This window comes from Podarcis gaigeae (assembly GCF_964106915.1).
Source record: "Podarcis gaigeae genome assembly, chromosome: 5".
Taxonomy (NCBI): Eukaryota; Metazoa; Chordata; class Lepidosauria; order Squamata; family Lacertidae; genus Podarcis; species Podarcis gaigeae.
The window spans coordinates 49,628,930-49,656,714 of NC_139681.1; the positions used below are offsets into that span (position 1 = coordinate 49,628,930).

The 27,785-nt window shown below is 39.8% G+C and overlaps 1 protein-coding gene across 5 annotated transcripts; it reads right to left on the minus strand.

The window, feature by feature from the left end:
- Positions 1-584: 584 nt before the first annotated feature.
- Positions 585-27,785, minus strand: SLC18A2 (solute carrier family 18 member A2). Of its 5 annotated transcripts, none has more exons than XM_083741414.1 (16): positions 27,575-27,785; positions 24,811-24,961; positions 20,202-20,559; positions 16,211-16,269; positions 15,495-15,578; positions 14,849-14,941; positions 13,857-13,946; positions 13,703-13,746; positions 13,561-13,621; positions 9,229-9,324; positions 7,767-7,845; positions 7,469-7,520; positions 5,690-5,753; positions 3,973-4,092; positions 2,863-2,996; positions 585-2,285 (listed from the first exon to the last, which is right to left on the minus strand). In XM_083741414.1, the coding sequence occupies exons 2-16, from the start codon at positions 24,929-24,931 to the stop codon at positions 2,175-2,177; spliced, it is 1,566 nt and encodes a 521-aa protein (XP_083597540.1). In that variant the 5' UTR covers positions 24,932-24,961; positions 27,575-27,785; the 3' UTR covers positions 585-2,174. The 5 variants fall into 5 exon arrangements, with proteins under 5 accessions (XP_083597540.1, XP_083597539.1, XP_083597541.1 ...); XM_083741413.1 differs by having other exon boundaries at positions 27,429-27,587; XM_083741415.1 differs by lacking the exon at positions 27,575-27,785 and adding an exon at positions 27,314-27,365.

Consider the following 27,785-nt stretch of genomic DNA (forward strand, 5'->3'; position numbering starts at 1 on the left):
AGTAGATCGCAGTCTCTTGGGAGTTGGCCACCCCTGGACTATATAACAAAATAAAACAGGCTTATATCCAAAACTCTGAGCAGCATTCTGCTCCTGCAATAAATAGGGCTTCTTCATCTTCTCTCCCTGTGCCCCCATCTGTTCCACAGGGGGAACAGAGACAGACGTTCTGTTTTCGCAAGTGAAAATCTGTTTAAAGCACAAACATTTATCTGGAAGTTAAGTCAAGCCGTCTGAATTTGTATATGACCAAATCCTGTACTCTTAAGTGACTTTGCAGCAGAAGTTGCAACTACAGCTATAGAAGCACCCTTTGCAAAATAGACACAACAGAGTACTCTCTTGTTATCAGTCACTATACTGTCCTGTGCTACAGGAATGGTGCTGACTTAAGGATATGGAAACAGCATGCAGGAACAAGTGTGGTTTGAAACAGCTTCCCCTAAGCTCTCGTATGATCATATCAAGAGCTGTTACAGCAAGAGTGCAACAGCATGATGATATAATAAGCCTATTTTCTTCCTAGAAGACAATGTTGGAGTCATTCTACTAATCTGTACATCACTTGTAGCAAAACAACATCAAATTGTCCACCATTTATTTTGGGGGTTTTCCAAGAAATGATAACATTCCAAGTTGTTACTTTTCTGCATAATTAACAACAATAATTAATCTACAGCATCTCTAATTTTGACCAATATATACACTTACAAAAATATGTAAACAAAGTGTCTGCTTTAAGACACAAACCATCTGTTGATAAATGAAAGAAGGCACAGAGATCATGTTTTACAAACAGCATGACAAGTACATGACACTAAATATTTGATATTGATACATGGTCTATCATTTGTTGGAATTCTATTTTCACAACTAAGGACACCACACATCCTTTCATGAGCTCAGGTCCAAATGAAGGACAACACTGTTGTAGGGCTCAATGGACTGCTGAGTTGCCTACCAATTAGAAGAGGCAGGGGTATTACATTCCTCCCATATAGCAATCTACACAGTCCTCGTCTCTCCAAATCCCCTTGCTGCAAGTTACTCTGCCCAGAGCAGGAATACTTTCTAAGGCTCTGTTTCTGTAGTCTCCTCATGCCCGAGGGCCAGCCAAGAGTGAAAATTTTACTACCTAATTGATAGCTCTTAGATTTATATTATTTGGGCAGACACACAGGTCCCCCAGGAGACATTTGTGTCTTGCAACTCAATTAAAAATCAAAATAAAGCTTTAAGAAATAAAAATAAGAAAGAAAAAACAATTTCATCCAAATTGTTGAGAAGTTTCAAATCGACTACGTGAAACTGTTCAGACATCGACCAGTCTTGCTTCTAGTGTCATATATTTGTCTAAACTGTCTTCTCTTATGTTATATGGGAGGGATTGTCCATCTGCGAGTATTATGCATCTGTAAGTGTCTGACACAATTTAGATTTAATTTATGGTGTGCACCTAGTAACACTTGCCTGAAATTTAAATCATATAATGCACTGTGAATCAATATTTCTATACAGATAGATTTTTTCCACCTAAGTTGCACAAATGTGTTGGCAAGCAAAATATACAGCCATTTTTGGTTTAGTGCCTACTATCTGATAATAAAGAGTTCAATTAAATGTATCCTTCACAATTTCCATATTTTATTTTTCAATGATTTTTTCCTCTAGGAATAATGGGGAAATGCATATAATGAGGGGAATTACATATTCTATTTCATGGCTTCAAGGAAAGCTATTTAACAAATGCAACATTTTCATTTTTTTATGTAGTGTCCAATCAGATAATTTATCATTGTTAGTTTCAGGCACTCTCTGCTGCTGATCAGTCAAATAGAGAAAATGGTGGAATAAGCAAAGTGTTAATGAATGGACATTTTAAAGGCATAGATCTGGATTTAGATTTACACTACTAATTTAATCAAAAATATAGTGCATAATGTGAAATGCACAAATTCTTGACACTGTAGCAAACTCCTATAAAAGCTTCCCTTCTCCTTTTATAAGGCAGTAGGTAATCTGCTTCATAATCAAGGGCAATAAATAAAGCTACCTTTGGCTTTTTCTTGTTTACTATTTTACCATTAAAAGTACAGTACAACTAAAACGTCTTGATGAGATGTTCCACAGGAAACACTTGTATACATTAAACTACTTGATACGGCTTTCAGAAATTACTCATCACTTTCTGATTCTTCTTCATTATCGCCTATTGGATGTGACTGGATGTTGTTCTGCGTATACATTTTGGTTTTATAGTGACAGTTATGGTCCATAAGTATTGCCTGCAAAAGAACAAAGCTGTGCATTAGTAATCTGTTAAGCATTTTATTGCTTTCAGCAACAGATGGCTTAGAACTGGGACCAAGTATCTCCTAGCTTCTGTGCATGCACTGCAGCAACCCTGAGGGCTCTCACACTGAAATCAGATGCCTGAAGGTTCTCAAGACATTCCACTGTTCCTAAAGTTGCCTCAGGTTTTTGACACAATTTGTTAGCATGAGGGTTCAGAGAAGGTGTTAGTCGTCTCAAATACCCTTCCATGTGAACTCTTCACAGTTACTTGAATTCCAGCATCAATGTAGCAAAGCCTCACACATCAAAGAAAACCAGGTGTCTAACATGCACTGTTAATTCAAACTTCACCCAAAATATAGTAACTTTGTTACTGCTGGTTTCCAAAGATAAGCCAGCTTTGTATTTTTTTTTGTCTTGTGCAAACCAAGTTACCCCACTCAATACAAAAAACTGATTTCAGCTAATGAAATAGAACATTACAAAATAATTCGTTTCTCTATTTGCTTATGTACTAAAATATATCAGAATTGAAATACAACAAAGCAAGAAAAACTTTGTGCTTACAATTTTTTCTTCCTTGGCAGGAGGGCTGCGCAAAAACAAACACAGAGGAGCGAAGAGGATGTCAACGATTCCTATAATGGTCATGAGCCATGGGAATCCAATTGCCTTTGCAATGGCACCACCAGCAGATGGACCTTTGGGAAACACATTTTTTTAAAAAAAAGAAAGAAAGAAAAAGTCTTAGGGTACATACATAAGAAAAACAAGAACTAGCCTAAAAGATACTGTATGAGCAGAATTAACAAATATACGGTATGCTTGAAAACCTGTGTGTTGGAAAATTATTCATTTTTTAAATGCCTTTTAAAGCCAGTGAAAATAGTACAAATTCAACATGGATTTTAAAGCTACCCACTAGTTCAGTGCTTTTGTTTCATTACCAAGCAAGAGGCTTGACAACAGTTCCCATAATTACAGAAATGGAAGGCATTCTGCCTTCCCTCTATTCTCCTCCCGCCCCGCCCCCCCACCAGTAGCCACAAATTAATACCAGTTCATGAGTCCTCTCTTTTTCTGTAATCTGTGGAAGCAGAATGTATGGGTCTGAAGTCTGCAAGGGCCTGGGCCTATAACAGGCCTGGGCCAGCTAAGATCTTAAGGCCACATCTCTCTTGGAGAGTAAACAGAAAGTAAGTGTGATGGTGGGAGAGAAAATGAATGTAGATGAATGGAATTGTCAGGGGTTTTGATTTCAACCTAGCTAGTTTCTTGCTGTTCCTTACTGACCAGGTTGTGACAACTTTGTCATCCCTGTAAGAAGCTGTTATCTCTGTATGTAAGCAGAACACTCTTATTGATCAGTTCAGAAGAGAGTCTAGCTGATGGAGTTTTCAATGCAATTGCCTTGTCCTAACAGAGACTTGGGTAGATATTTACCCCAATAGTGTGGAGACTGAACAGCATGACTGTGTGATACAGCTAATAGTGCCAATGGAAAAGGGATATTTCATACCTTCTTCTACAGCCTTATCACCTGCATATTCTATGCAGCAAACCCCACTATTGCTGCAGCCTACCAGGCAGCTGGCATTGCCAGCATTTGCTCCAAGACCTTTGTAATATCCTTTTGGTACTCTTAGATGCATTTCAGGAAGCAAATTCAGCTCTTACCTAAAGCAAATCCCATACAAAATGCAACATCTGCAATTGCATAGACACTTCCATAGACTGAAACATGGCGCAGATCAACAAGGTAACCCATAATAGGCATCATCGAAGAATCCACCATCCCTGGTTATAAGATAGGGAGAAAACAAATGCTATTTTGAGAAAGACCTTTCATTTTTCCTCTTTCCACAGTTTAGAAAACTTATTTTAAAGCATGAATATGTGAAAAAAAAGATAATAGTGAGACAATTGCTCATTTTTATGACCAATATGTTGTGTTCAATTTTCCTTATACCATCTTTGAATGTATGAGGGTTTTTTCATTTTAAGATGGTGCCGTTATCCTAAACACAAGATCTTCCAGCAAATGCAAAACCACCCTCTTCACAAAACCTTATACAATTATAATATTGCACAGCCCTCTGACCCTTTTCTCCAGAATTGGAAAAAAATGATATTCAGAGAACTTTTAAAACCTTCAAAAGAAGCTAAATTTCTAAATATCAAATTATTTCATCACCTGTCAACTCCTGTACTGTATAATAAAGACACTTACATGACTTTACTACTCTCAGCACAGTTTAAACACATTTGCTTGAAATAAGATGAGATTGCTAATATACCTGGTTGAATTACTTAAACTTGAATCTGTTCACCTGTTGCATTTCAAGCAATACATAAATTGCTCTTTGAAAGGAAAGGAACAGTAGGGAATTTACATTTAAAAAATTAAAAATTTATGTCATATAAATTACAAAGAATTTTAAGTTTTCTGACACACACCCCCCCGAAGCTAAAGCCCAAGCCATAATTATTCACCTGAAGCTGTGGGCCACACCCACTGCTGTGAGCGGCAGTGCTGATCACCCATTAGCAGTGAAAGCTGGGAAGGGTTCTGAATTCAGAGCCACCATCCCCCCAAAAGCAACCATCTCTTAGAAAATCCAAATAAGCAGGCCTAATTCAGAAAGGATCAACACATCCACAGTCTAGAGCTTCCCTTGATTTTTTAAGCATATCCATCCATACGGAGTTTGGTAAGCAAAGCCACACATGAAAGTCTACTTACGGGCCTTACTGTTTAGAGTGACATGCTGCAACAGAATCATTAAAATCTAGAACACAGCAGAGCATGGGAGGCAATCCCCATAAGTTAACCTAGCACTTTCCCCTTCCTTCCCTTTTCCTATCAGTCACTAGCCTGGTGCATATGCACCAGCCCTTACTTGAAATGCGATCACATGAATGCACACCTGGCAGGACTACTCCTCCCCAGTTATTACACAGGTGGACATTCACCCCATCTAGAGAAATCTAAACCGAGTCCTATCTATTAACAAATATATTAAAGTGCAGATTGTTTTTAACCCTATTAGCATGGGAGGAGCCAGGATTATTGTGGGGGAGGTGAGGTATTTGTTGGGGAGCAGAACCGATGTGATTGGTTAGTTATTTCTATTGTTTTACTTGATCTAGGAGGGCAGCTGCCCCCCCCTGCCCCCATTGGCTATGCCCATGCCTATTAAGATAACATTCAAATGTGATCCTGTATATAACTTTGAAGTCATACTTTCAACCACTAAATCAAATTCCCAGCTACAGTTTCACTTACTTAGTATTTGTACAGTATATGCCACTCAATAACATACATTCTCTGAGCGACTCACAAAAAAATAGAATACATCAAAAAACAGAAACAAGTATTTTGTGTTTTCCTTACCAATGGCAAAACCAACCCCAAAATTTGGTGCTATGAGTCCATATATATTTCTAGCAAGTGGCACCTGAAAAAAGAAAAGCAAACATTCAAAATCAAACATCAAGCTGCTTACTAGATTGTATCATATGACCTTCATTTAATTACTGGTGAGTGTTTCTTTCATCTGATCTATTAGCTTTAATCTGATCCATTAGCTTTCTGATCTATTAGATTTCTGCTTATTGTTTATTGTACTGCTTTCACTGAACAATTATATTTGAAATCTCTCTTGCTTACCCTCATGAAAACTCTTCACATACCAGTAGCTCACTAAGTCTTCAAATACTGAGGGGATCCCTAATCACAATCTTATATCCAGAGCAGCTGTCTACCAGCTCCTCCTCATACACTGGCTGAGACCCTACTTACCCACAGACTGTCTTGCCAGAGTAGTGCATGCTCTGGTTATCTCCCACTTGGACTACTGCAATGTGCTCTACATGGTGACACCTTTGAAGGTGACTCAGAAATTACAACTAATCCAGAATGCGGCAGCTAGACTAGTGACTGGGAGTAGCCACCAGGACCATATAACACCGATCCTAAAGGATCTTCATTGGCTCCCAGTGCGTTTTCAAGCACAATTCAAAGTGTTGGAGCTAACTTTTAAAGCCCTAAACGGCTTCGGTCCAGTATACCCGAAGGAGCATCTCCACCCCCATCGCTCAGCCCAGACACTGAAGGGTCTTCTGCTGGTTCCCTCACTGCGAGAAGCAAAGTTACAGGGAACCAGGCAGAGGGCCTTCTCGTTAGTGGCACCCTCCCTGTGGAACACCCTCCCTTCAGGTGTCAAGGAGATAACAGAACTATACAACTTTTAGAAGACACCTGAAGGCAGCCCTGTATAGGGAAGTTTTTAATGTTTGATGCTTTATTATGTTTTATAGATTCTGTAAGCCATCCAAAGTAGCTGGGGAAACCCAGCCAGATGGGTGGGGCATAAATACAAAAATGTTATTAATATTATGCTCTGTAGTCAGTAAGTTCTGACATACAGCGATCAAAGGGCAGGGTGCAAGGAGAAGGGTGCATTGGCCAGGGTATCATTTTCCTGCACTCTTCATATTATGGGCAATGGAAGGGAATTAACTATGCCAGCTTCAGCTCGAGCCTTTTAAAAGTGGGATTTTGGGGAAATGAGGGAATTGGATCATGAAGATTCACAGCCTCACCTGGCACTCCCCAAACGTGTCCTGATCCTGGCCCTACCACTGGCAGCTTTTTCCTGCCACACCAGGGACATCATGCCACACCATTCATTCATTCATTCCACCCACCCACAGAGGTCCACAGTTCATTAGGGCCCTTCAGCTGTCCTCCCAAGCAGCATATGATTGCTCCCTACTAGCATTAAACATGAAACATCTAATAACCCATAACAGTTTAGGTTCAAGTTAAAAGAAGCTAATCAGCCATAGTGACGCTGCTGTAAATGAGGAGACTGTGTGCAACCACAAATAAAGACAGCCCAGATAAAAAAACAAATATAATAGAATCTTCTCGCAGCTCTCTTCTCCATATTCTCATGCATGAAACCAAAAAAGCATGAATGCTATAGCACCCTTCAGGGGATTACATTCAAATTAAGATTGAAGAAAGTTAGTGTCATCACTGAATCCCAAATACCCTCCCCCAATTTACATCTACAAATACGCACACCAAAAGGATAGAACCATCAGTAAATTATAGAAGTTATAGAAATAACAGAATTTGCTCTTCAAAGTATCAACTTTTACTCACACACAAAATGCTTATTCCCACTATCACCATCCCAATTAGAGCACAAAGCCACCTATGAAAGAAGAAACATTATCTTTTAGACACCAAGAAACGTAGGCACTAAACATGCTTTTGCTTCAGCATTTCTGCTACAATTACTACTAAAATATTAACTTTAAAATAAAGCAGCAGGTTAATTTATTTATCATGAAAGCTGCAGTTTGTTTCTCATAATGCAGCTACCTGAAGGAACACTGAAAGAATAGAAAATACTGTACAACTGTGTTAAGGAATTAGATAATGTTTAAATTCAGCATACCGTCCCATTTTGTGTGCAAGGACCCCAAAAATATTAGTTCCAATCAGATAAGAGACACTGGCAGGAATAAAAGCAACGCCTGAAAAATATGAACGGGTTATCTTATCAACACTGGTTTCTGTGAAGCATTGGGAAAAGCAATAAGTTCAGACACAGCAGTTTTGATTAGAACATATCTAATGAAGGTCTTCAGCCTGAACCAAAAAAAATTAATATCCGGTTTGTTTCAAGCCTTTTGTTTGATCTAGCAAGATTATCCATCAAATTTAGACCATTGTTATATTTAAAAAATAATACTTGCTATTGGACACCAGTATCTGTGCATAAGTGAAGTAGTGTGTGTGTGTGTGTATAAAACAAAAGAAAGGTAGCTTCCAAATTAAACACAATAATAAACTGTGTTAAAAGGAGATGAATTAAGATTAAGAGTATTGCAATCCAGACCTGGACGGGGCAGAATTTATTCAAACAGAGGGGACAAATTGCATCTGTAGCCCTGCTGCTCATGCCAGCCAGAGTGAAGGGGGGGGGGGCAGAAGGCAGGCAAACATCTGACAGCCTGGACGTGGGACAGCAATGAGGTTCCATGTCATCATGTGAGGCTCAGCCCCTCTCCTTCCTCACCCCCAGAAAACAGCAGGTTACTTATAAGGATGAAATGGGTAAAACTCCCAACACATTGCCCTGAGCTTCTTGGAGAAAAGACAGGATACATATGTAATAACTTTGATCATGCATATTCTCTTTTCCTATACTGAACTTGGGTTATGATAAATGTAAAATACCATATATACCAACACCAAACTCAAAAGACTTCAGCGGTTCACCTTTCTGTAGCCAAAACCATATCACTCATGCACAAGAACAGGATATCTAGAGATCTACAGAAGTACAACCCCCCCCCCAAAAAAAAACACCTTTGGAACAAACACTAAAGTAGGGAAGAGGAATAAACCAGCCCAATGAAGAATGAACATGCTCGGTGCACACAGAAAGCTGACACAACCAGGGGTGGGGTGTGCTGAAAAACAGGTGGAATGTAAAGGAGTTACTTGGGGAAAAGAAGGGAGAAAGACACACAGATATTTGTGTAGGTTAACAATTGCTTGATGCAACAATGCATATCAAACCAACCAAAATGAATGCTCAATGACAGCATCATATAACCTCTCATTGAAATCAGGATGTTGTTGTTTAGTCGTTTAGTCATGTCCGACTCTTCATGACCCCATGGACCAGAGCATGCCAGGCACTCCTGTCTTCCATTGCCTCCCCAATAAATAGGTACCAAGGTGTCCCTTGATTATAAACTATATAATGGCATACCAGCAATCTACAGTATTCACTCAATTGTCTAGAGACACATTTTTTAAAAAATGTTACCATTTGTCATATGATCTGAGATGGCAATCACAAACATTCTCAGGATTAGAAATACAATAAATGAAAGAAAACACTTTACCGAGTTGCCATTTTCTAGAACACATTGTCTCCATCATCCAGATGGGCAAAGCTGGTTCCAGCATAGCAATTGCCATATTTGAAAAACATATTGATCCTTGAAAAGAGATGGAAAACAAATTGCTGGAATTGTTTCACTTAAATTCCAATCAACAGCTCGAAAAAGCAACACTTACAGAAACAAAACGTCTTTTGAAGACTTGCTTGTCAAATAATACAACACTGATTACTTCTAAATTACTAGTGTGGGAGGAAAGTCATTTAATCTGTAATTTCATATATAGTCCCGTTATCCCCCCCAAAAAAAAAACCACCCAAAAGATTTACCTATTTTCATTGCATTTCAGAATAGAAAGACAAAATATTTCAGTATGTGATGATACTGTGAAAGTGAACTCTAGTAGGAGCAACACAGTTATCAATAGGAGATTTGCCAATAATTCTATTGCACCTGGTTCACATGCTCCGGTTGTAACAAAACAATTAATCTGAAAATATACTTCTAATTTTGTTCAGAAACAGTTTACTTTGTTGGACACAGATTTGTTAAAAACCTATTCCTCAGGTACTTGAAGCAGAATAAAAGAAGAACACCGAAGACTTTCAGTTGTATTCAATGTAGTACTAATGTGAACTTTTTGGCAGCTCATTTGCAATGGAGCATGCTCCCCCTCATGCGTCTCCTAAATCTGTTATTGGGGTCCCACCAACTCTCTGGAGCAGATTTGAGGTTGATAAGGGGGGGAAGTCTCATTGTGCTAACATTAATCCATCCACCAGAACATTTAGTTAGTTGAATTGCCTTTCGTCCCTTTCATCCCTATGGGAACTGAAGCGTCGATCACTTGTTGGCATCCATTTGTCTCAAGAGACAATGGAGTGCACCTCCAGGGGTGAAGTCAGACCAAAGTGACCTTCCCAAGGTGCAAGTCTGGGCAGTGTGTATGGAGGTCCTGGGCTGCCCAGATGACAATACCCCCCTCTCAGCCTCACTAATGTGGTCCAAAGGAAAGCAGAGTGATACATCTGGCAGTTAAGGACTTCCCCTGCATGCAAAGACAGGCTCCAGCGAATTGATCACTTGTAATAAAATAGAATTGTTGCCTGGAGAGATAAAGCTAATGAGAACTAAGAGTGGATTCAAATGCACACTTTGGTACATGTGCATATACTTGTGGATGACATTCACTATATGGTATATTATGAACTTGCATGCGTGCAAAACATAAGCAGATTCAGGATGCAGTCCTAAACATACTTACTAGGGAGTAAACCATATTCAAGACAGGAGGACTTACTTCCACAGAAAACATGAATAGGACTCCATTGTCAGTACTCTAAGTACACACCCAAATTAATCTTAATTAAGGATTATTCTTCATGATAAAAAGCTGACAAAGATCACACTAATTCTATGTATATGATGATGCATATATGTGGGCTGCCTTACTCTCTGCTGCTTAGCCTGTGATGAAATGGTCACCACTAATTTAACAGGATGCCAGATCCCAGCTAATCAAATGTTTAACAGGACAATGTCCCAATATATTGAGTGCATCTAATATATCCAAAAGAAAATGTGATATTCCATGTAAGGGACATAGGCTAAACAGCATTTGTCAATACATATCTGAATTTCAACTTTGGACTATTTGATATATTCTTGATGTACTATGCCGTGTGCAACAAAACGCACATGGGTTTATTTTGCCATAGCAATATATCATACTAATGCCCCATCATTATGGATTACAATATGTACATGTGACAAAGCAGGCAGTGTGGAATCATCATGCACACACTATATTCATGCAATTTTTCCTACCTGGAAATCTAGGATGTTTGTCTTATGTAAAGAAGCCCTGAATCTACAAACTGCCACTCCACTTTGTCGAACAGCACATTCAGTGCTGAATGTACCTTCAAAACATGTTTATACCCTTTCGATCACAATTAAAAAATACAACAGACTCATGCTGCAGCCATTTACAGCTAAATGAGCTTGTTATCTTTAAAATTCAAGTCTAATTTGTTTTAAATCACGGATAAATTATTTCTCCTAGGAAAAGGCTCTCCTCTTGTAACACAGTTCAACAAAAAAAATGACCACTGCTGTCATTCTTTGTTCAAATATGCCAAGTTGCATTAGACTCTGTATGAAGAATCCCTAAAACAATATTGTGGTCTCACTAGTGCTGTGATCCTGAGGGCAAGAAGCAATAGTTCAGTGCTGTTCTTACAAAGATAAAATGTTATGTCTAATGTAATCTTTCCACTATAATCTCCACCTGAAAAACTCATGTCTATGAGCACAAGGTAGTAGATTTGTCCTTCTATCACAACTGAATACCTGAAAACAACACTGGCTGTTTGTTCACATTATAGTTTTAACTATAATCAAGGATTCCCTGGCAGACGAGGGAGGGGCATCCCTCGCAGAGGATCTGAATGCCTTTTTTGCCCGTTTTGAAGCAACATCTGCAGCAACACCTGCTGAGGCTTTACCACCACCACCACCACCACTCCCTGTGAAGGCTTTGCCACCATCACCACCATCGTCATCATCAGTACAAAGGAATGTGGTAGTCTCTGTGGAAAAAGAAGAGATGAGGAAGGTGCTGAAGGGAATCAACCCAAGGAAGGCCACAGGGCCAGATGGGGTAGCTGGAAGGGTACTGAGAGACTGTGCAGACCAACTAGCAGGAGTTTTCACTGGGATTTTAAATCGATCCCTAGCCCAGGCTATTGTTCCATCCTGCCTAAAGTCCTCTACTATCGTTCCAATAGCAAAAAAATCTAACCCGGAAGATCTGAATGACTTTCGTCCAGTAGCACTCACACCTATAATCATGAAGTGCTTTGAAAAGCTGGTACGAAATTATGTCATTGCCTGTTTACCAGAGGGACTGGACACATTCCAATTTGCTTATAAAACGAAAAGATCGACAGAGGACGCTGTGGCGATTGCCCTCCATGCCGTTCTTGCACATTTGGAGCAGCGGGGGGGGGGGGGGTGTTATGCCAGACTGCTTTTTTTAGATTTCAGCTCGGCATTTAATACCATTCTACCACAACGTCTGGTGTCTAAACTGGAAGATCTGGGGCTCCCGTTATCACTTTGTGGGTGGATATCGGCCTTTCTGTCGGACCGCACCCAGAGGGTTCGGTTGGGCCCTTATACCTCTAATACACTTAAGACTAACACAGGAACACCACAGGGATGCGTACTTAGTCCGCTCCTTTATATTCTCTACACGTACGATTGTGTCGCTGCTCACCCTAGTAATAGGGTTGTCAAATTTGCAGATGACACAACCGTGATTGGGCTCATCTCTGAAAGGGAGGGTGAAACGGACTATAGAGATGAGGTGGAGCGGCTGACAGTGGTGCAGAGCTAACAACTTGCTCATAAATACAAGGAAGACAAAGGAGCTTGTGGTGGACTTCAGGAGACAGAAGAGCAATGTCCAGCCACTTCTGATTGATGGGGTCTGTGTGGAGAGGGTAACAACGTTCAGATTTTTGGGTATTGAATTACAAGAGGATCTGTCCTGGAGTGTCAACACAAGGGGGCTTGTGAAGAAGGCGCAGCAGAGACTGTACTTTTTAAGAATCCTAAGGAAAAACCATCTTCCGCAGAAACTGCTGCTTGCCTTCTATCACTGTGCCATTGAGAGCGTGCTCACTTATGGCTTATGTGTGTGGTACGGAAGCTGTACTACCCAGGACAGGATGGTGTTGTGCAGAGTTGTTAAGGCAGCAGAGAGCATTGTTGGCTGCCCACTCTCCACCTTAGAGCAGATTTATGCCACAAGGTGCCATAGGAAGGCACTGGACATAGTAAAAGATCCATCGCATCCTGGTCACTGTCTCTTCGAGCTCCTGCCGTCGGGACGGAGATACAGGACGATGATGACAAGAACGAGCCGTCTCAAGAACAGCTTCTTCTCCAGAGCGATCTCGGCCCTGAATGGGAAACCTGGACTTTGAAGTCATCTAATCTTCCTTACTGTATTATATTATATTGTTTTAATTAGTGTTTTTATAGTTGTTCTGATTTTAAGTGGAGTGCCCTATCTGGGTGGATGGAGCAGCCAAGTAATTTCGTTGTCCCTGAGAGGTGGCAATGACAATAAAGATATTATTATTATTATTATTATTATTATTATTATTATTATTATTATTAACCATAATGTGCACAAGCTGCATGCTGGTGCGTGCAGCTCAAGTGATCCTTCCTTAGTTGGACTAAGTGATCCTTCCCACAGACTACCCAATACAGATCAGAAATGACCACAACAAATAAATGCAAGTGTGCAATAACTGCAAATACCTGCAGCAATTATGATGTATGGATCCCTCAAGAGTGTCAGCAGCGATGCTCCTTTCTGACTCTATCAACAGATAAATAACCTCAGTTTTAGGGAAAGTGTAATACAAGCATTAAAAAAAAAAACAATTGTTGAACTACTTACTTCTGGTTGTATCCTGGATGGTTGCAGAATTAGCAATTGTATTGCTGCAGGAAAAGAAATCATAATGTTGGAGTATTTTTCAAAAATAAAAGTAGGTGACAATGTCACAATTCAAAGCTATTGGTCATGTCATAGATATGGGAATTTTACTTACCACCATCTAAAAGAGCCAATGCTGCTAACACCAGGAAAGGTGCTGTCTTCCCAACAAATTCATACATTACACTTCCAAAAGGCGGTCCCACTACCAAAAAAAAATCATTTACACATTTCTTAGGGTGGAATTCAACATACTTCTAAGTGGGGTATGTACACAATGAATGAGGTCCACTTATGCAACAGGACTACAGTTATACCTTGGAAGTCGAATGGAATCCATTCTGGACGTCCGTTCGACTTCCAAAGTGTGGCTTCTGATTGGCTGCAGGAAGCTCCTGCAACCAATCAGAAGCCGTGGAAGCCCTGTCGTACATTCGGCTTCCAAAAGAACATTTGAAAACTGCAACAGTCACTTCAGGATTTTGATCATACGAGAGCCAAAATGTCCGAGTTCCAGGGCGTTCAATGACCAAGATACAACTGTATTCCATCCCCCTCCACCAAACCTGTTTTGGGAGTTCACACAACCCTCCTCCAGGGACACAGAAGAGGAGAGAGGGGAAGTGGCACTGAACAAGCAGATCTTGTTCTAGCATATTTTAGCTATGTCACTAAAATGACTTTATGAGACAGAGGGAGGGCAAAGAGATACCTGTATATTAATAACTGAAATATTTGACACTTAGCAGAAAGGAACAATCCTGAAGCAAATGACTCAATTAAATGATATACAGCAGAAATAATTAAGATTACACAGCGCCTCAGGTATATCTTCTCCAATCTGTACCAATATGGAAACTCATACTAATTTACTAGAAACAGCAGAGAAGGCAAAGGCAGTGGTGTCCTGATGGCAGCAGCACTACCCCTGCTGGGATGGGGACTGCCTCCTCCACCAACACCACCCCCATTAGCCGCTGTTGATTAGAACATTTTAAATTATGCATTTATTGCAGTGTAGGTACATAAAGGCATCAGTGTATGAAAGAGATAGAACTTGTGGGAGGGGACCACACATTCTTTTTCAATGAATTTCCTCATACTAACCTAATACCCCCATAGCCATGCCTCCCAAGGCAATCCCCATTGCATTGCCTCTTTCTTCATCATCAGTATACACACTGGCCAGCATACCCATACCTGCATAAGCAGTAAACGAAAAGGACAAGTCAGTACTGATGATTTTTCTCAGTGTGAAAATCAGACAGGAAATCACACAGTGATATGAATGGCAAGGTACATATGAAGCACAAGAACATGCTTCGTTTGTTCACAAAAAAAGCTAAACTTAGCAAGCTTGTTGAAAATAGAACACCCAAATGAGAAGGAAAAGGAATCCCAAGAGCCAAGAAGACCTGCAGTAAAACGTATCCTACCTCACACAAAATATATTAATATCATCTGACCTATAAAACTGAATTTTAAAACTTTTAAAGCAAAAGAAAATTATGCAATAATTATTTTAAAAAGCAACAATAATGGGGTCATTAGACCATTTAAGCTTATCTGTAAACAGCAAAAAGCTAGATGGACAAAATTTATCTGATTAAATAGAGGAAGTAAATGAAAGTAAAAATTATTTTAACTAAAGAAATACTTAGCTAAAACGACAGAGTCAAGAATATGTTGATTGCTCAAAATGACAGATCTAGCAACCACCAATCTATATCATGAAGTGCATATGAATACCTACCAGCTACAGAAGAACAAGAAGATCCGACTCCTTGAAGAGATCTTGCTATAAATAGTAACTTATAGCTTTCTGAAAAGGCAAACACTGTGGAAAAGACAGAACACACCAACACAACTGTATTAAACTGAACTAGATTGATCCAGGATCTTGTAAAGGCATTTCACAATGCATTTACCATAAAAAACACACCACAGGAAGTGTCCCATACCAGATACAGTTCACACTTGCTGGCAGAAGTGCTTTGCTGAAAATAGCACAGGAAGAGCCAAGCTAACGTCAAACCTCCATAAGAACATGGATACAGCACAAGGAAACATGCAGATGGATGAGCAGAAGAGCATAGAGTTTCCTCTTTAATTATTCTGCGGCTGCTTGTAAACTAGCAAAGGAAGGCGGGCAAAGTGGAAATGCCAGTCTTCTCTTCCCACTGACTATGTTAGGTTGTAAATAGTGCTGCTGATTCAACATTTTGGACTGGACAAGAAAAGCAAATATTTTAGGCACCAAGCAACACCACCCAAATTGAAGCAAGGAATGATCATGTCCATACTATACTGTTATGGAACAATATAAGCAGGGAAGTTCCTCAGTACACTCATGCATGCTTTAAACTAGTCTCCCCATTTGTGTATTTCCTATCCGTCCACCCCTCCATCTCCAATATAATATAATATAATAATTTTTGGTGACATGGGCAGGGGAGGAAATGCACTTACTAATTGTTGAGACAAACATGATGCAGAAGCCAGCAAACATGGGAATCTGATAGCCTATTCTGGAAAACAAAACCAACACAATTTTTTGGCTTGCTGTTTATGCTTTCCTGCATCTTAACATACTTTAAAAGACTTATTTCACTAGAAAGCTGCTTTAGAAAATTCAGTTACATGGACCTCTCTGTGGTCTCTCCATTGGGCCTTACTATTTAGCTGTAACAAATACTAAAGCATCAGGTGCTATTGGACCATTCACTAAGTCCTAAATGCCACTAGTTATCAACAGGGCAGTTATCAACACATTTCTAGCAGATAGTGTCAAGGGGTAGAGGCACTTACCTGATCTCCCAGCAGGCAAGTCACCACTGCTTACTAGGGGAGGCGGGGTGGGGTAAGGCACTGAGAAGGGCATTGCAGTGCAAATGCACCAGCAGGAGCACCAAATTGACTCTGCTGGTGCATTTGCACTGTGCCAACCTTACCTGGCAAGCAGCAACAAGTTACCTTCTAGATCAGGTAAGTATCTCTGCCCCACCATGCCAACCACAACTGTCATATATTGTGGAGCAAGAGGCAGAAAATTATGTTTAGATTTCATTTTATCTATTATATTAAATTTATATCCCAACTTTCCTCTAATATGCTCTATATGATGTACCTTTCATCCACACAACAACCCTATGACAGGACAAAGGTCACCCAATAAGCTTTATGGCTGAGCTAGGATATGAACGGTGATCTCCCAATCCTAGTCCAACACATTAACCAGTGCACCACACTGGCTTGGTTAATTTCTTGGCAGCATCTGCTTTGGGTAATGGCTACTTCCACTCTAAGCCACCAATTATTCTGGTAGATTGGAGGCTTTGGATCAGCACATTTCTCTTCATAATGCTCTGATACAATGCTTAGTTTGTCATTCAGGAGGGGCAAAAGTGGAGCAGCTCAGAATCCAACATGTTTAAAAAGGTATGTCTCCAGCTAAAAGAAAGTACTGATCTCCAGAAAAGTGTGCATTGTTAGGCTGATAGAAAGCAGGCAGTGACTAGCAATGTATGTATAAATTGCCAAGACTGTGTGAAAAGATGGATCCAGTATCACAGAACTGACTGGTAATGAGAATGTACATTAAAAAGAATGGTTTAAACGTTAAACCATTTATAGATTTATTTTCTTGCAATGAAATAATGTGGAAAAATAATATACTTGCAACAAGTGTCTAATTCTACTTTATAATACATGGTATTAGCACATGGTAATAGCACAGTTCTATTAGTTGTGCATAGTTAGCTGCACAGCTGTTACACGATTCAATCCTCCAAGTGGTCTATAAGTGAAAGCCAGCTTTGCAGCTCAGATATCACATTGTTCCAAAACTCTGTCTGTGATACACCTATCATATGTGGGTGGCGCTGTGGTCTAAACCACAGAGCCTAGGGCTTGCCGATCAGAAGGTTGGCGGTTCGAATCACCGCAATGGGGTGAGCTCTCGTTGTTCAGTCCCTGATCCTGCCCACCTAGCAGTTCGAAAGCACGTCAAAGTGCAAGTAGATAAATAGGTACTGCTCCAGCAGGAAGGTAAATGCTGTTTCTGTGCACTGCTCTGGTTTTCCAGAAGCGGCTTAGTCATGCTGGCCACATGACCCGGAAGCTGTACACCGGCTCCCTCGGCCAATAAAGCGAGATGAGCGCCGCAACCCCAGAGTCGTCCACGACTGGACCTAACAGTCAGGAGTCCCTTTACCTATCACACATTTTCCATCTGCAGAAACACTAACAATCTGTTTCACTTGCATCATATTTACTTAAAAGCACTTCTAAACAGCTTAATATTTTGAAATCTCTTCTACAAAGATACATTTAAAAAGTAGAATATTATAAAAATTAAACACAGATTCAATGTTCCAAGAGTTCTGTCTGCACATAGAGTAGCCAGGTGAAAGAGAAGATAGGACTTCTTCACCTTTAATAGTTGTGTAGAAGAGGGAAGTTGAGTAGAGGCAGGCACAGCTTGTCATTCAAGCAACACCTGTTGAAATTGTATCTTCTAAACAACTATTAAATGGTGCAAGAGCCATGTGCCCTTTTCCATTTGCAATCACCAGCAGTCTGGACAGTTTCACAACATGGAAGAACATGCATACATATGATGAGCAAACCCCACATGTTCTGTGGATCTGGCTGCCAGACTAAAGTTGTGTACACACTATAGCAGGGAAGCACATTCAAAGTACATTTTCAGTCAAATAATTCTGGGCATTGCAGCTGACCCCATGAGTTACATTTCCACCAATTTAAACAACAGTGCCCAGAATTATTTGAGGATAAGAATGCACTTTGAATGTGCTTTAAATGTAGTGTGTATAAAAAGCAAAAAGAAAAGTGGAGTAGGGCAGATTGATAGTTCATTTCATCCCAGATCTTTAGTGTTCTCTGTTTCGGGACAATTTCACATGGATACCAATACAAATGTGATGTATGCAATGTTCTTCATGCTGTCTTTGTGGGGATCCTTGGTATTGCATCAGGACTTGAATCCTTCTTGGGAAAGGAAGATGATGGTTCCATAAAGGTATTACATACAGATCTCCTAATTAATGGGCCAACTGAAGCTCTGACAGACATGTTATGGCCTTTTCTTCATAACATGATTGTGCATTGTGTATGATAGTATGTGTGAGTGGAACATCATCCTGGAATTCCACTCATTGCTCTTTGTTTATTGGTGTCTTTCATGCATGGCTAATGAGGATGTATCACCAGGAAATGCCACCGTAATCAGTAGGTGGAGCAGTTGCTAAGCACTCTGTGGGAGTGGATCACAATATTGTTGTTAGCTTTTGCTTCTACCCCTATTTTTTGTGCTTTTGACTTTGATGTTCAGAAACATAGGATTGTGACACTGGGTGGAATCCAACATGGAGAATGTTCTGTGAGTTCAAGGATTTCCCCAGCAGCAGAAAGGGCATGAGATACACTATTATAGATTTTTAGCTCTGCTTAGCTATCAGTAATATGCCTTATTTAGTCTGTTTAAACTGTGATCCATTACGGTAAGTGTGCATTCTTCAGTTATATGCTTTTTGTGCTTTAATAAAACCTGCTTTCCTCACTCAAGCATGCCTATTGCCTCTGAATCCATAAAGCAACTTACTGTGGCAACACAATTGGCCTTAGCAGAATAGATAGCTGCACAGCCTGCAACCAATTTCTGCTACTGAGTTGACCAGCCTGTGACCTGTGATACAAATTCCCCTAGGCTGAGGACATTGGCACCTGCTGAAATTGGGGGTCTTGGTCCCTCACTCCCAGACTTCCAACTAGTTTTTAATTAACCAAGCAGGATGGTGGCCTGTTTGTATGAGATACTGTTTTATTGCATTTTGGAATATGCTGGAAGCTGCTCAGAGTGGCCAGTGCAACCCAGTCGGATGAATAGGTTACAAATATCATCATGATTTAGATTTAGATTTAGATTTAGATTATATATATTATTCTGAGATGTAAAAATCCAAAACCTTCAGAAGCTCTTCAATCTTACAATTTCATATTTTGTAGTTGTATGAAATAATCCTGAAAAGTTCTGAAGACAAAAATAAATATTCAAAAAATTTACAAGTATAACAACCACTGTTACGTATTTCTACTTCACACATGCTGGTATTTACCCTGGTATAAAAGAGGTTCATTCTTTCTACAAAAGCCTTCATAAACAAGTGCTATTCAAAGAATACAGAAGGAAGGAGATGTTAAAATTATTTAACATAACCAATAGAAGCCCGTTATTTAAAAAATATTGCAGGCTTAGAGGAGATTTACTATTCAGATATATATTTTAGTAAGAGCAATCCATTAATGTGAGCAATCAATGAAAACATACACATAATGCAAATGATTAAAGGAAAAAGGCAAACCTCACTCAGAAATGCTGATATATAAACTGGCAGATCAGTATTAAATGCCACTTTAGTGCGTAAGAGATAGAGCATACCTATTTGTCATTGGCCCTATAAAAGGGTTAGTAAGCAGCTGCACAGTTGCTTTGGAAGCAAACAACAAACCAACTTGGACATTTTCATTTAGCAGGTCTTTGTCTTCCTTGGGGCAGTCAGAGGATGGTGATGCCTTAGTCATATTTACCACCATTTGCTCTGTCCAAGCGTGATAAAAATCTCCTGGTCTTGTCCCTTCAGAATGATTTCCAGTAATCATTGTGGAGTTGTCATAATAGGAGAAGATACTTTGAAAACTATTCAGGCTTGATGTAGATGTCTCCGGCCTAATAGTTTGGATTTCAGTTGCATTTTTTTGGTGTGTAATGCTGTACAAGTAACTGGGAATAATTGGCACTGAAAAAGCAAACAGAAAAAATATTATATAAGGAAATATACAAATACCACTACCAAAACACATATAAATGTTATAACTTTGCTGGATCAAAGTACAAGAAGATTATGTAAGCTTTCAGGTTATACAGTACTTATTGCCAGAAATCATGGAAGAGTACATAAGTTATAACTGAATCATAAGCTGTGATCCTTACAAAAAATGTGCAGGAAGTTCTCATGCAACCTGAAACACTGACACCTTAGGCATCCTCTTAACTTACCTCCATCTTTGGGGAAAACATAGGTGCCGCTACTTTCTAAAACGATGGAAATTCAACCTCTCTCCCCTACTCTTTTCCATACGGTCAGGAGAATTTGCAACAAGGCTCAACAAAGTTCTGCATGGCATCCATTTTCAATGCAAAGTTCATTTCTCTAAAATGCAAGGAAACTAAACTATAAAGTTCCCAAAATTTTTTCCAATGTTTGGCAAATAGAGAGTGCCAATTTATCAAATATTGTGGGGGAAGGGCTTCTGGATAGACTTGAGCACCAGCAACCAGTAATCCAGTTATTAGGTACTAAATGTATGAGAGGGCAGGTCCAGGGAGAAGGGAAAGACCCATATAGTTGATGAAACAGATTTAAATGTTTTTCATATGAATAGGAAAATTTAGTATTTCAATTTTTATTATGTAAATTGCTTTGAGACACCTTAGTGCAAATATGTAGCTAATAATAATACTGTAATTAAGATGAATTTCTTTGTTGGTTTGATAATGTGGGTATAAAATACTTTGAAAGATGTATTTAATATATGTTGCTTTTTATGGAACACATTTATTCTTTATTTACTGTTGTAATTTGAGTATACTTTGAAACAGTAGCATATAAATAAGCATCATGATGATACATTATTGCAAAATAACAGTGGGGTAAGTTTTGATGAAAAGAGAAGTGGGATTATGCTCAAATCCATTTCTAAATGGATAGGGCTTGGGAATGCACAAACAGCTGAAAATTGTGAGTGGAAGCCATGCCTAAACTGATTTTTAGTTCTAACACAAATCAACAGTTTTAACCTGTATACCCCACAGACTCCAGTGGTATTTTTGATATGAATTACAATATAAACTTCCAATCATTTAAAATCAAGAATGAAAGTGACGCATGCAATGCACACACTTCCCTTTCATAAAAGAATTGTCCTTCTGTGTCTCAAATATATTTCATTTGTTGAGGCAAAAGAAGCACTAATATTACAAGAGTAGGGGAATAAAATATAAACAAGAGATGTTTATACTGAAAGTCACCTAACTGCTATTGTCTTCAACACATCACAATAATTGTTCCAATATGCTAAGAATTGTTTTATTTACAATTCCCATCAGCACCTGCCAGTTGTAGTAAACATCTAGAGAGCATTGTGTACTTATAGTACAAGTTTCATTCAGTATCTTTTATCAGGAACACTATATTCCTCTTCTGCAGGCCTTTTACCAGAGTTCTTTATTTTCATTGTTCTTTATTTTATTATTAAGTTTGTTTATTCTTCAAACTGTTTTACACAAAGCTTGAACGTTAAAGAATAAAGGACATATACAGACTAAAACGCAGCACTTGCAATTAAGTCTCACTGATTTCATTGGGAGCTAAGTCACAGCTATTTTTTATTGATTTCAAAGAGACTTAAAGTGTAACCAAAGAGGCAGAGAAGCAACTTGCCATGGCCCTGCCTCCTACATGATCTCATGCTCCTGACAATAAAAAAGCTGAAGAATCCCATATAACATTGGCTTTACCACCACTAGTACCTCGTTCCCTTTTATATAATGCAGGAAGGATAAAGCTAAACTCTGAAAGGTAAGATTAAACTTCTGCATGCGATTTAAAATCCTAATTACATCCTAACTGTATTGAAAGGAAGGAAACGAGAACTAAAAATAGTAGAAGCAGGTGAGGCAGCATGTTTTATCAGGAAATATGAGTGACAAAATCAACAGTCATTTACGTGCATCAAGACTTGCAGATGTCTGGATCGATTTACTGTGGCAACAATTATATTTATTTAGGAAACCTTTCTGTCGAGATGTGAAAGGTCAAGTGATACAGCAACAAATTTGCAAAAGGGTGTTTTTCAATTTCTGAACAAAATAGCAACTCTGGCAAGAATATAACATCAAACACACAGGAAAATAAACACTTCAGAGTGTCACTCAGACACATTGTATTGCTCCTGTTAGAGCACAAACGGCCATAAAAGGGTGTTATTCAAATAACTACCCAAACAGTTACACGGTGCTTTCAAGCAGGGAGAGGGGGAAGATGCAAAGCACCGAGAAGACAGGAGTATAAACTGGAACAGCTAGGAAATCTAGACAACTGAGACAGGAAAATGAAGATATGATAATCAACTTCAAATGTTATCAACATTTGGAAAGTCCATTTTTTAAGCCAGTCTCATTCCAAATTATTTCACTGTGTTGAAGTGGCAGTCTGAACAATGAAGGCGAAGCTAGGTTTATAGTTAGGGGAAAACCCCATAGATGTCAGATTATTATTTTTTAAAAGCAAATCTCCTTAACATCAATCACACACATGACTTGGTAGTAGAATTAAATCCAGGTTAAAACAAAAAAAATTCCTTCCAGTAGCACCTTAAAGACCAACTAAGTTAGTTCTTGGTATGAGCTTTCGTGTGCATGCACACTTCTTCAGATACACTGAAACAGAAGTTACCAGACCCTGTTTCAGTGTATCTGAAGAAGTGTGCATGCACACGAAAGCTCATACCAAGAACTAACTTAGTTGGTCTTTAAGGTGCTACTGGAAGGAATTTTTTTTGTTTTGACTATGGCAGACCAACACGGCTACCTATCTGTAACTAAATCCAGGTTGACACTCAAGGTTTCATGTGTGTTTGTGTGTGTTATAGTGGGAGAGATACAAGACAGAAGAGCATCAGCTCTATAATTTATGGATTTCAGTTTATTTTGGTAAACCTAGACTGCACAGCAATAAGGAATTTGTAAAATGGACTTCCATGATATTTTGAAATGCTGAAGAAATCGTGTATAGAGCATGGTGGATTTAAACCACTGAGAAAAGAGGCCAACTTAAAGGACAAGTATAAAGCAATCTGCAAAGTTTCTACAGCACATAATTTCTGATTAAGCACTTTATTAACTGGTTGCAACAACAATTAAAACACTTGGGTCTATATTTAAACAGAGCCTTCATTCTGCCAAGGAGCATCCTGGAACCTAGTCCCTCCCAGAAGCATCTTACCCACCATGCTGTCCACTACTGAGTGAGTATTCAATGCCATGGAAAGAAATTTTTCATGCCTTTTCATTGGCTACATTCAGACAGCAAGATAAACAATGGTTTATCTTGGTAGCAATGTACTGCAGCAAGCATCATGTTCTTATGTGGCTTTCTCAGGTTCCTCACTTTACAGCACTGTGGATGCATTCCTCCCCGCCTTTTGACGCCTAATTACACAAGATAACATCTCGGTAATGGCATACACATACAACCCAGAGCAATTAGCTCACCACTGCTGAGTCAAAGCAGGAAACTTGTGTTATTCCATGATAGTAACCACTTGCTTCAACCTTGGCCCTATAAGCTGACCAGCAAAAACAAGAGCTGGGCAGCTTAAGAAGATTTCACTATGGGTTTAGTAATGTTAGTGAGTCTACTCTGAGTAAAACTAGGTTGAATGCCAACCTAACAGTATTTTGGTATTGATCATACCTTGCTGAAGTCAAATAATGTGGGTGTCGTGTTTACTTCTCTGGCCATTTCTTATTAAATACAAGCAGTGGTGCAAGTTTTTCCATCTGTGGCCATATTCATAATCTATGATGACTAAATGCTGTAGCTTTGCAAAGCCAAATAGTCTCATAAGCTCAAAGATGAAAAAGAGCCTATCTAAAGGAAACATGCATCTCAAGTCCTATCCTCACTGTCATTTTGGTTTGTGAAACCACAAAGGAAAGTACTGTAGATTTTTAAAAAAAATAACTACATTGCTATTTTTGTCTTATGAATTTTTTTTTATTCAAAGCATTATTTGACGGTTCCTGCAGATATCCACAGAAGCAATACTGTTATAATTGTAACTGGAAATGGTTAAGTGATATGTCCTAACAAATGGCTAGCTATGTTTATAAAGAAATCAATTGCACTTTCATAGCAATTGTAGCATTTTAGCCTCCTTTAATGGTTGTTAAAAAAAAAAAGAGGAAAGAATAAAAAACTACGTACCAACTACAGTAAGCAACATGTTGTCCAAGAGCAGAGCAATGAAGACAATCAACAAGATTAGTTTCCGGGATTGCCGACTCTCTCTGAGCCAGCTGAGGACACCGAATTCACTCCAAGCCATGGTTTAGTTTCCCTTGAGTAATGGCTTATACTACAAACATAAAAAATAATATTTTAATACAAATCCAAAATTAAAATGCCTCATCCACTTTTGTTTTCAAGGCAACCTTCTTAAGGAAGAACATGATTTCCAATCTGCCACCAGAAATGTAAGAGATGTTTGCTTCTCTTCCATTCCTGGGCATAATAGGGAGGGGTCAATGAGGCTGCTTCTGCACTTGGGACCTACTTATAATAGCCAAGTAAATCAATGTTTTCCTGTGATCACTATGAAAACAAATGATAATTCCAGCCAAGCTCTCATCATTGGTTTCAGCATTACCATTCTAATTTACTATACAAAAGCCACTTGCCCTTTTCATAAAACTGACTACCAAAAAATAAACTGTGCCAAGTCTAATTATGTAGGATTTAAAGGGGTTGTGGGGAAGGGTGGAGATAGAACTAGCAATGAGGTGCACCAGCACCCAAACATATTAAAATAAGGGCAATAAAGATGCATTCAAATACAGTATGAGCATTAACTGAACTGGTATAAATGGAAGATATCTCTAGCCAGCAGGTTTCATTTCCACTTCTGTATTAATTAATCCCTCTACACATATTTCCCAAGGCAAAGAACATCAAGCACTTCAGCTTCATTTAGAATATTCTCAAAGCACTATGAATGGTCAGCAGTATCCAGTGAGTATGTATCTTCTGCTTAGCTTTCAAATCATAAACATCTAGAACTCCAAATGCTACAAATATATACATTTTTAAAAGAAAATCTACATTCAAAGAGGACTGAACACATCTCTCTGAATTATGTTTTGTTCCAATTCCCATATTAGAAAATGCTCACATTCTAATTCTTCACTGCTTAATCTAGTTTGGCCATAAACAAACAGGATATCAGACAGGAATAATGGATTACTAACATTTGACTTCTCAAAACCTTGTCGAAACTCCAGACCAGGGATCCCTACGTTACTGCCGCAACTTGGGCTGTGAGGACAAGATACTCAGCACAATGGGGAAGGGGCAAATTTGCCTCAAAGCAAGACTCCTGCACCACCTTGATCAATCCCTCAAATTCCCCTCTCAGAAAAAATATGTCTCTCCTGTTTTCTAACCTGCAAACAGGGCAAATTGTAGTTCAACAATCATGTCTGATTCAACAGGTTGGAGAAGTGTCCATCACACAAAGAACACAAAGTAAGGATGCTATTAACACAATGGGGTATTATTGTGCGAACTACCAAATGCATGTAAACCCCGCTATACACTCTCGCCGACCAACAATTACACTCCCTTCTGACTGACAAAGCAGTTTTTGCACCAGAGACTGGTTGCTCTTTTTCTGCAATTGCATTTGGGTAGAGGTTCATTACATGGATTTACTGTGTGCCCTGCTAACTAAGAAAGCCTTAGTTTTGAACCAGTCATATAGCGGGTTTACAGTAGATGACTGAAATCTCCATTCATCAGAATGGAATCTGAATGTATCTTTGGCACTGTCCAAAAAACAGCTTGTGTTACACAACAAGACACATAAAGTGAACTCGGCGTGCACTTTCAGAGCACTACCTTTGTGCTCCCTGTTTTCCTCCACTGTCCTCTCCTACAAAGTGCTGAAATAAAACTGCCAACAATTAAACCAGCTTGGAAGCCACTCTAACTTACAAGCAGCTTCCTAAACCTAGATGCGTTGAAAGTCCAGCAGTGAGCCAAATGTTTTTTGTGCATGCTCAGAAGCACTCTTGCCCAATTTCAGGTCTGACCTTAGTGCAGAAAACACATCATTCACCCCTTACTTTAAGGACTTCAAGAAACAGGAGCCAATTTACAAAGCTAATAACCCACAGGTGCCAGCATCAATTTTTGAGCCAGCCACAGCAACCAAGGTTACTGGGATTAATGCTTCTAGACCACTTCTATTGCCCTTTTTTCAATACTTGTTTGAGTATTTTGTCACCTCCATTGCCCAACTAGATACTTTCCCTGCTCCATCTCAGTATCCCACACAGCAGGGGTGGGGCAACTGCAGCCCTACAGATGCTACTGGACTCCAAAACCCATCAGCCACCCCATCCAGCATGTGTGGCGTAATGGTTACAGAGTGAACCTGGATCAGTCCCTGCCTCACAGGGTTGTTGTGGGGATTGAAGGAGGAAGAGAACCGCGTGCGCCACCTTGAGCTCCTCGGAGAAAAAGGTGGGATATAAGCGCAATGAATAAATAAATGTCGAGGGAGATGGGTGTTCCAGTCCAGCCACGGGCACAGCTTCCCCCCACCCCTGCTTTGCAAGGCCTAAATCTCGACGTTTCCCTCCCAAGTATGCCTCACATTCGTGACCCCTTTTTTCCTGCCCGCCCCCTCACTTCTCCACGTGAGACCCACCCCACGCCTCTCCCTCTGGGCGCGCCGCTCGCCCTCACTTTTTTCCCGCCTTTTCTCTCGCCTGCTCCCTTTTCCCGCCTAAATTCCCTCCCCGCGCGCCAGGGGCTTCGCTTACCTTCCTGGGCGGGCGAGGCTTCCCCAGCCGCGGTCCCCCGAGCTCGCCGCTGCTTGCCTGCTGCCCTCCGCCTCAGCGAAACGCTGCCTCGTCCTCTCCAGCAGAACTCGAAAGAGCTCCCAGCGCCTCTGGGCAGCTCCACTTACCAGACTCCTCTCTGACGTCACGCCAGATCCTTATCGCTCCCAACAGACTCCTCTGGGGCGCTACTTGTTCCAAGCAGGCACCCAACTCGACTCAAGCGTCTCTCCCAGCCCCCGCTTTTACTCCCCGCGTCACCTCGCCGCTGCCTTGGACCAAATGCTCCCCGCTTGCAAGGAGCTCCCGGAGGATGCTCTGCTCAGGCGACTCTGCCAG

What these genes read in the sequence shown, in the direction of transcription:
- SLC18A2 (XM_083741414.1), bottom strand. Translation starts at nt 24,931, where the DNA reads ATGGCTTGGAGTGAATTCGGTGTCCTCAGCTGGCTCAGAGAGAGTCGG. An exon ending in ATTGGCTCTTTTAGATGGTG is followed by an intron (nt 13,747 to 13,856) that starts GTAAGTAAAATT and finishes CTTTTCCTGCAG; the next exon opens with CAATACAATTGCTAATTCTG. An exon ending in TTCTAGAAAATGGCAACTCG is followed by an intron (nt 7,846 to 9,228) that starts GTAAAGTGTTTT and finishes CATATTTTTCAG; the next exon opens with GCGTTGCTTTTATTCCTGCC.